This window comes from Octodon degus, unplaced genomic scaffold (genome assembly GCF_000260255.1).
Source record: "Octodon degus isolate 3935 unplaced genomic scaffold, OctDeg1.0 scaffold00175, whole genome shotgun sequence".
Classification (NCBI taxonomy): Eukaryota; Metazoa; Chordata; class Mammalia; order Rodentia; family Octodontidae; genus Octodon; species Octodon degus.
In genome coordinates, this window is record NW_004524751.1 from 3,556,805 (window position 1) to 3,567,404 (window position 10,600).

Sequence of the window (10,600 nt, forward strand, 5' to 3'; positions counted from 1 at the left end):
AGAGTGAATTAGAGAGAAAGTTTGAGACATTGGACAATCAGATTATAAGAATGACAAGCCGGGTGATATTTAAGGCATAAAAGAAGGGACAGAAATCATCCACTGAAATATATTCTTTTTCTCTGAATTTATAAAGAATACAAGCTAACACATCTATATTTTATTTATCAAAATTAGTAATTAATTAATTATTCTTCTGTGGCCAAAAGCAGTTTGTTTCTTGATCTTAGCTACAATGTTCATAACATTTGTGATTTTGGATTTGTTCTGATTTTAGATGTATTAGCTAATAGAAGTATTCTTACAAGAAGAAGCATTGCTTCTGGCTGGCAGCCTCAGAGGGTGCCGTCTGTGACCTGGCCACAAATGGTCTGTGCCTGTGGTGGGCGGCACAAGGCAGCTCAGTGTGAGCATGCAGCAGAGGAGGTTACCAAATTCCAGGCACACAAGAAGTAGAAAGGGAGGAGAAGAGACTAGTGCCCTTTGTGGCCTTCAAGCTCTTGCCTACCTTCCTTCCAGTAATCCGAACATAGACTCCTAAAGCACCCATCAACTGCCAAAGTTCAGTGCCTTGTGACCAAGGGTCTTTCATGCAGGAACTTTTGAAGGCAATTCCAGATCCAAATCACAACACTTACAATAACTAACACAATGTAAATGTCATGTAAATAGATGAAGCTGCATTGTTTAGACAATGACAAAAAACATGTTATTGTTTTATAAAAATATGTCATATCAAGAACTCTTGTTGCATAGGTCCTGCTTTACCTTGGTCTTAACCATCCAGTAGAAAAGTATGAAGACGAAATATAGGAAATAAAGCCATGCTGTTATGTTGAGCTGTGGGGGACTCAGGTCAATAATTTCTGACATTACCAGTTAAACAGAAGACCCAATGCTATTATGGGCTACTGGACTCTTTTAGAATATTTGGCTGAGTTTACACACCTATAATATTCAATAACGGAACTTAGGAAAAATGGGGTATACAGATGAATGTCCATTTTATATCTGTGTATTCAAAGTGGTTGGGATAGATATATAGTTGCATTCTCTTAATGAATAGAATGATTTGTTCTAATGGTGTTTGTAAATAGGATCACAAGTCCGCATCTTGTACAGCAATTAACCACTAAGAAGAATATATGCAGTGTATTATTTGTTGAAACTGTCCTTCCGATTTGATTTGAAACTGTCTCAGTGCTATCTGTGTGTCAATAAAACTTTGAAAAAAATATGCACAGCAGAAAAAAAGAATAGGCAAATAAAAAGTTAAATTATCTTTAAAAAAAAGAATAGACACAAATTTTTCAGAATATTTTTGAGCTGTAGTTCTTTGCATCCTCAAATACAAAATGCCAATTATATAGATATATTTCTATATCTATCCTTGGATTAAGACTGTCTACATTTGGGCTGGGAAGATAGCTCAGTAGAATAAGTGTTTGCCTGGCAAGCTTAGGGTCCTGAGTTCAATCCCTGGTACCACAAAAAAAAAAAAATACTGTCTACATCACTCTACTATATGACATCATAAAATAGTCTCAATTACGATGAAATTGAAATTATATCCTGCTGTTATTTCTCTGTATAGTGAAAGCAGAGTCAGCCTAAGTAACTACTTATGGTCATGTGACCTCTGGGGCTTTCGAGAGAAATGAGAACAATGCTGTGCAATTTCCCAGGGCTTGTGCCAAGTCCCTTTTCTGAAATTATTTTTCCTCTGCTCAGACTGTGAGCAAATTAAGTGACTTGATTTTCAGTAGCAACACAAAAAACATGATGTTTAAATAGTGGATATTAAGGTGTCTGTGAGGTAAATTTGTTCTGACATGTCTAGCAGAACAACATAAACTCTTACCTTTACCTCTCCATTGAAACTCATCCATAAAATAAGTCATTGTACTGTTATGTACTCTCATTGCCTCTTTGTGTCAAAAAAGCAAAAGGAATGAAACTGAGGGTAAAAATGAACTGGTTAAAATGCTGAATTTTGTTGTATTTGTTTTCTACTGACACTAAAATTAACTTGCGTGATATGTTTGTCTTCCTGAAATTTTAATATTGGCTTTAGTAAATCTTAGAAGAATCTTTCGTTTTGAGGGGTTTAGTGGTGTACAAATCTTTGCATAATGAACACTTGTGCTAATGTAATGTTTTGGGGAAAGACTATCAAAATTAGAGCTTAGAAATAAGATTTTTAACAAAATCACTTTGTATGTTCTTAAACAGATGCTATAATACAATAGTCGGATGTGTACTGCACCAACGAAGGCAGTGTCTATCATAGAAACTAGACTGAAGTTATTTAGCACCAATTCAATATGATGGGTTGAATTTGATTTAAAAAAGTCATATTTACTTCACAATTTAATATTGGAAGTCTACTCACTTAAATTTATTTATTTTTAAATTTATTTTAAAAACTTGATTAAAAACTTATTCTTTTATAAAACCAAAATATCATACAATATGAAACCTAGTTAGGACTGTAAAAGAGCTCAGGATATTTTTTTGCACCAGTTGCAAATTGAAGAGCTAAGAGAGTTTCAAATAATTTGGATGAAAAGCAGCTGGTCAACAGGCCAGAGCTTTTTCATACTTAGAGTAGCGAGTTAAGGAAGAGCCTAGTGTCCAGGTGTAATGCAGCGAGGGTGAGGATCACTCAGACACCGCTCCACTTAAGTGCAGATTGAGTTCCATTAACTTGGTTTGTTTCACATGTTAAGCCTGCATTTTTCAAAGTCAGGATTAGAGGTAGGTTTTTGGCAGCTAATGCCTAAACTTTTGGGAAAGATTTTGTTAGATTTTGAACAGGAAAATTATTTATGCAACTATTGAGAGAGCAATACCTTGAGACATAAAATAAATACCAGCACAGATGACTTGCAAAAAGCATTTTGATTATACTTTTATTTTTGTCTCAGTTTTCACATGTAGAGAGACCATCTTTGAATTTTTATCAGTACTCATATCCTCAATCCATTGTGAAAGGAAGGATAACAAAATTCCAGTTGAAGAGTGTAGAAAGAAACCAATAGCTTGAGTTTTTCAAAGATTAGTAAATATTTTAGTAATGAAAATTATAACAAAGTTATTGTTCTAACTATAATTTAAAGAAAAATAATCTAGTTTAAGGATTGAATTAGGGAAAGTATTTATGAGCAGTAAGCAATCCTGACAAAGCTTATACACAGACATTGTACAATAGATCTTCAATGAGGTAGTACAAAATTTAAGAACAAAATTAAGGACACGTGGAATACACCTGTTCATGGACACAGTTACACACTCAAACACATAAATTCTCAAGTCTGTCACAAAACTAACACAATATTATATATGATTTGTTAAGGCTAAATAAGTACTTGTTCAGTGAATTATGAATGAAAATTGCTTATCACCTAAGGCAATTAGAGTTATAATAAAAACTTCAAAGAAGAATTATAATGTAGTATAAACTTAGTAGCAAAAATTCTCTCATAGTGTTCCAAAGTTGATGGATAACAATAATTTTCTCTCACATTTTTAGAAGAGCGTACAAATATCAACAAATTTTAAAGAATGCTTTTCTTAAAGGACCAGGAATATTCAGTGATCCTAAAAATGAGAGAAATAAGTTGAAAGCTAATCAATATACAGCAGACTGTATGTGAATATTGATAGGGCAGGAGACACTACAGGCATTCAGCAAAAGGAGAGTTCCCCTTTTAATAGTAATGCATTATCAAATTAAAAATTTTGTTTTACATCCTATCAATTCATAACATTGACTAAAGAAGAAAATTTGGAAATATTATTGCTCTCAAAAATAAAATTTGTTAGACATTTGTTTTGTTTTCTTCTTCATATTTCAGCTACTGGAAATTATATTTGGCCCAAAGTTTAATATCATTTCCAAAAATTAAAATCTTACCAAATGAAAAAGTAAATTATATTGTTCAAAGTATTTCAGACCATACAGTATATGAAAGTACATGAGACAATTGTTGTTTTTTATTTGCATTTTAATGCTTCTTTGATCCATTTTTGAGGTCCTGGCCAAACAGCTATCGTTTTCTACTTTTTGAACAACCATATCCATATCCTACTCACTTCCTGTACAGAGCTGTCATTCAGTGGGTCACTAAGCATCACCTTAATATGATGAGGGAAGACATTTGGTGATTTGTGATAGCCCATGTGCTCTACTGGCTGAGAAATTATTAAAACTATTCTATGCAAAAAGAGCACTGACAATGTCACTAACCCTGTCAACATGGCCCACAGCGTCAGCTTCTTGGTGCTCTGCTTCTACCGGCAGTCTTTCTGGGGCTTTGCAGAAAGTCTCTTTCATTTGAAGGCATCAGGTTTGGTTTTATTTTTATTTTCTTTCTTTTTTCTCGTCTTTCCTATATCCATCATTGAATGAAGTGCCTGATCTCAAAGATCCATACAATTGACGTTTTAAGGGCTGGCCAAATAGCTCAGCAGATTAAAAGCACCTGTAAGCAGGTGCAGGGTCCAGGGGTTCGATCCCTGGGTCTACCAGTCCCACCCCTGGGGTGCGCTGAGACGGCAGTTGAGACTGGGCATGGTGATGCGTCCCTGTTATCCCAGCTCATAGGGAGGCTGTAAATAGGCGGATCACTATGAGTCCAATCCAGTAGTGAGACCCTGAACACTCTGTAGACCTTTCCATAAAATACAAAAGAGAAAAAAAAAAGATTTAAGAATCCATAGAACTTCTACCAAAAATCCTTCAAATTTATTTTTAAGAATCATGAAACATAATTCTCAAGAAGAAATTAATATTATTTAATGGACAGACCCTTATTTTGCATAGTAAAGGTTTTTTATAGAATGTGTTTTAATTTATCACTTACCTTTAAGAAGAGCTTTAAGACATTGGGAGAAATGATGCAACATGGCATAAACCTGCTGGTACCCTGTAAAGAGAAGAGCCCCCCAAGCCAGCTCCCTGCCTCCCATTCTTTCCCAGTGACCTCTTTTTCTCTCTATTCTCTTCACTGCTCTAAAGATAATTGTTTCTCCAGATAGACGGCAGCTCCATAAGAATAGCTTGGACATCTGTTTTGTCAACTGCTATATTCCTGGTGCCCGCCACATGGCAGTATATAGTGCATGTTCAGTAAATTTTTATAGAATACTTGTTTTTGGTTCTAGAAGAAAAAAATATTGTACTCTATTTGTTAAAATGTGTCGATGAATCTAACTTAAGGTCCACATATACTTAGATAAAAAAAATCACATTGAATCCTTGTTTCATATGTCTTAATATGCTATGATGGCTGTACATTTTGGATATTTAAAAAAACTCTACATATTCTTTTTTAATGACTTCAATAAAACCCAAGTCTACTGACATTTCTGATTATGCTGATAATGCAACCCCCCAGAGATATTAACAAGTAAAGAAAACTTGATGATATTGAGAAAAGAAAAATTGTGTTATTTTATAGGTTTTAGTGTATGCTACACATGAAATTGGTGATTGTTTTGTTTCTACTGATGTTGTAAAAGAGTGAATATATTTAACAGAAGTTAAATAATTCAATAATTAACTGTCACAAAGTAATGCTAAACAAAGGAATTTGCTGTTGAGGAGCTTTTGGTATGAGGCTTGTGAATTCAGCATCTTCTATTATAATTACTTAAGGTCTGCCTTTAAGCGGGGGATATCTTTAATAATTCTCAGAACATTTTCAACCTCATAAAATTTTAATTAACAATTAGCATTGTTCATAGATCATCACTATTGCTTTGCACTTGGAAGGAATCAGAAGACTGATAAGCCATTTTTTTTCACTATCAATAAATTCTCAATATAGTTGGGGAGGAAAAAGTGAACATTTGTAAGTGTGAAGAACATCCCCAAAAGACAAAAAATGGCATCAAGACAGTAATGATTGAGAAAACTCAGGACATTTGGTACTCACCTACTATAGGAAGATCTGTGAAAATATTCAAGGGGTTTGAACTACCTGGACTGGTATAGTTATGGAAGTTTCCCTGTGGAATGTGGGACAGCAGCTGACCCTTGGAGGAGTCAATAATTAAAAGAAAACAGTCCAGGCAAAAAGCACTGCGAAGCCTGTGATCCTAATGCAGGGAGCACAGATAGATTTGAGCAAAGGCTGTTAGCACTGTGGATACAGGGTCACTACATACACCAGTACAAACCTAAAAGTGAGAAATGAGTTTGAACTTTTAAAATGTGGCCAGATTATAAAGGGCAAAAAGACTCATCGACAAATTTAAATGCAATACCCAAGGAAGGAAGGAATCATTGGAGATTTGTAAGAGAAATAGTTTAAAGTAATGAATGTGTGTTTAAACAAAATAAAACTGTTTGCTTTTGAGGGGATGGGAATATATGTCAGATAGAAAGGAATTTTAAGGTCATTCTCAAGAGCAGTCCACTAGCGGAAAAAAAAAAAAATCTTAAAATTAAGTGTGTATGAAATAGTACATTTTACCTGTATGTTTTTAACATCTAGTGTGTAGTCAGAGGCTGGCCATATAGCAATCAATCAAATGATTGATTTGTCATCAACCATTGTATATGTCAACAAGTACATTTATCACTTACAAGAAATAATTGGGGCGGGGAAGATGGCTCAGTGGAATAAGCATTTCCCTGGCAAGAACAGGGGCTTGAGTTCAATCCCTGGTTTGGCAAAAAAACAAACAAAAACAAAATAGTTAGAATGTTATTTAGACAAACGAATGTGAATATAAAGCAGCCACAATTACTGCATGTTTAAGAACAGTCATGCTAACATGACTCCAGCAAAGGCTTGCATCTCCATTATTTTCCTCTTGTTTCATTTGTTATCTAAGCAAACTTGCAGTGTGTCTTCATCTCCATTGTTTTTTCTGATGACTCTGCTCTTAAAAATGCTTTAGGCTTCAGTCATTCTTGCTTATCCACTTAACTCCATTCATAAAATCAATTCTTATTTTTCATGCTTTCACCTATCATCTATTGAATCAAAGGAGAAAAAAATACAACAAAAGATCCCAACTTACTCCTTAACCATTGGGCTATTGGTTTTTGTTTCTTGTTTTTTTGTTTTGTTTTGTTTTGTTTTGTTTGTTTTTTCTGTAAAGGACTAGTTTCCGCTTTTTGCAGTCTGATCTCTTTATTCTTGAAATTCTGGTTAAAATGCATGCTCTACTTTGTGTGCATGAATAAAGAAGATAAACGTTAGGATGACATTTTCTCCTGAATATCAAACTCCATGTGACTCAATTTACAAATTTCCATCACTTTTACTCTTTAGAGGGCTGGAAACTCGCTCAGCCTCTACATAACAGACCATCTTGGGGGAGAGATTTCTTTAGTTGCTTGTGTCTTAGAATGTCCAAGTGAGATTTCAGGATGATATTTTGGTTAAAATATTCTTTAAAATAAATATTTTAAGCTTCAAATGTTGTAAAATATTTTCATCTTCTTTCCTCTAGAAATGTTAAAAGTCTAGGGGCCGGGGAGATAGCTGAGTGGGATAATAGCCTGCCTGGTAGGCATGAGGTCCTGAGTTTGATCACCAGAACAAGAAAAAATAAATAAATAAAAGAAAGAAAGGGAATAAAAAGAAATAAGAATCTAGAGAATGAAAAAAATGTTGTGTCTAACTACCTAAAGTAGTTATTTTTAATGATTCTATATTTCAAGTAGCACGTTTGGTTTTGTTTTGTGCAATTATGACCTTTACATATTATTCAACATTACACATTCTTTTTCGGACTTCTAATACTTCTCATAAAGTCAAAATTCTTCCTGAGAATTTTGAGGACACAAATTGATGCCGTGGGACGACTGACTCACAATGGCTATGTCTGTTTGTCCATATTTTGCCTGGCTCTCTCTGTGTTTCTGGAAACAAAAATAGAAGAATGAAAAGCAAGTCTTCCCTCCATGCCAATGAGTGTGCTTGCTTTTTGTGTTAATCTTGAAAGGATGGAGACCAATACCACTTAATGGCTTAAAAATACAATGCTAGGGGCAAAATGCAATCACTGAAGTACTTTTTCTTGAAAGGGATAATTTTAAATAAAACTTCTGACCACTTTTTTCTTTACTATGTCTGTCTCTTGTCCTTCACAGATGGGCCTCTGGGTCCTCGAGGATTAGCAGAAGCTACAGAGATGTGCACTCAGGAGTGCTTGGTTTTGGGTCACTCTGATAATTGCTGGATGCCTCCTGGCTTGGGGCCATACCAACACCCGAAGTCTCCTCTCTCAACCTTTTCAACCCAGAAAGAATGGGTCAAGAAAGACAAGCTTGTGAATGGGCACACCCTCACCAGAGCCTGGAAAGAAGATAGCAACAGGAACCAATTCAATGACCGTAAGCAGTATGGCTCCAATGAAGGTCATTTCAACAATGGCAGCCACATTGCAGACATTCCTCTGGCAAATCTGAAGTCCTACAAGCAAGCAGGAGGTGTGATGGAGAGTCCTAAGGAGCACCAACTCTAAGATAAGGCTGTATGGGACCTAATACCTTTAATCAAAATAGACATGCTAATACTGTGTGTGTCAGAGCTTTATGTATTCAGTAGATCTCTACAACTATGCCCCTTTTAGCAGGGATATCCATAACTTTGTGTTAGCACCATGGAAGATACAATGTTTTGAAACATAAGAGAGAAGATAGTTCTATTAGCCATGTGATTCTTATTTACTAGAGTTGATTAAACTCTCCAGAGATCTCTCCATTGTGCAACTTATTTTTATTATTGCATTTTATGTTGACCCTGGACTGCTGCTATGAACAATAGAATATGCATTTGGAGAGTAAGAAAGTTCCATGGATTAGAGTGACTGACAAACATATCCAGTTAGAAAATTGTGCTCTTTGTCATTGATTTATGCTGGGACCGCTATACTTGACATTATACTTCAAACAAAACTTTAAAAAGATAAGCATTAACCTATTGTGCTGTTAACAGCGTTAGTAGACACTTGTAAGTCAATCAGTGTTAAAATATTTGTAAATAGAAGCAAGTTATTATTAACAACTTTTGTGTACTTAGAGCGTTCACCTAAAAATGTTGTAGCATAATTCTGTGTTTATGACTGCTTCTTTCCTTTTTTTCCAATTTACCTCTTTGTTGTTCTTTTTGTTGTTTCTTTTGGTGAGGTGTTTCTGCGTTAGTAATCTGTCTGGACACACATTGTTCAAAGGATCTTAAACACTGGTGTTTAGAAGGGTTCTGAAATTTTGCTTTTGTATGATAGCTTACAATGTAGAAATTCTGTAAAAACAATAAAGATGAGAGAAAAAATGGAAAACTTTATATAAAGCATACAAAGACTTCTGCAAATGCTTGAAAATTAAGAGCCTAGTTTTCAGTATCCTTATTTTCAGCGTAGTCAAAAATCACTTAATTCCTACTATTAAGTGAGAGAGTAAAGGGAACATGTTATCCATCAAAAGCGATATAATATCCTACATTTGTCATTCATGCAAAACTAATATATCAAAATTAGTATATATTGAAGAAAAACCACTATTCAAAAATAGCTTCAACTGGACCAATGTGTGTCTGCAACTTTGTTGAAATGGCAGAGTTTGTGTTTATCCTCATATACAATACTGTTGTTGTAACACAAGTGTTATTAGACCATAGCCACAAATATTTAATGTGTTGTGCCTTCATGATGTAACAGAACATTCTCCAGGTAGGGTAGTTGGGGGAAATAAAGGGATAAATCACTAATTATTGCTGTTTAACTGTTTGTTATCATAGTTGGTCAATGCCTGGCAGGTACCAGCATTTTGTCACTTAGGTCAAACCAGGAGAGTGACAATGTTAATAAGATCTCAGTTGCACGTGCTAACAAATCCAAATTTGAACATTCTTAGGAGGTTTTTGTTACGGCATGACAGATGATTTAAACAAATAAATAGCATGCAACAAAATGTGTTTATTGAAAGAAGTGAAAGTTATCTTAATGCCACGGTTCACCATCAGTTTAAAAGTTTAAAAAAAACAAAAAAAAATTTAAAAATGGTTTGCTAATCTGATAGTTAATTTGTTCCTACCAAAAATGAAATTTCTTTGTAAATAGCAATTCACATTTTTCCACAGTATAATGGAAAATAATGGGTAGGGGTGCATTGCTTATTGAAGTACACTTTTGTCGGTTTGTGAGGGGTGTTTGATGACTTTGACAGAATAAATATCTAAACAATTATCCTTGTTACTGCTTTGCCAGTTCTACGTTATTTACAATTATTCAGCTCTTGCAATAAATGTTCTGAATTCCTGATTGTAGTGTGTTAATTCTTGGTCAACATCTAAAGTGATTATTTAGACTCTAATTGATGTATAAATATATGCTGACAAAACTTTTATTTACAAATCAAAGAAAAAGTTCGGGAGTGTGAGATCAATATACTGAAACTATGGTTCTAAATTAAAAGGTAAATACCTAAAAAATCATTTCACAATTCAATCATGGAAAAAGTTGATTCACAATCTAGTTAAGATTCATGTCAGTTTCAGCAAAGTAAATCCCAAACTAAACAGTGAGTATGTAACACTGATTTGTAAGTAAGGTTATCATTTTGATGCTTTATATTTCTAAG

The 10,600-nt window shown here is 34.4% G+C and overlaps 1 protein-coding gene across 1 annotated transcript in view; it reads left to right on the forward strand.

Annotated features, from left to right (window-relative positions):
• The window catches only part of Pcdh9 (protocadherin 9), a 956,674-nt gene extending 946,404 nt beyond the window's left edge, over positions 1-10,270 (forward strand). The window contains exon 6 of the mRNA XM_004643419.3: positions 8,111-10,270. Coding sequence (XP_004643476.1) covers positions 8,111-8,484 — 374 coding nt within the window. The 3' untranslated portion in view covers positions 8,485-10,270. The remainder of the gene's footprint in view (positions 1-8,110) is intronic.
• The last annotated feature ends 330 nt before the right edge of the window (positions 10,271-10,600 follow it).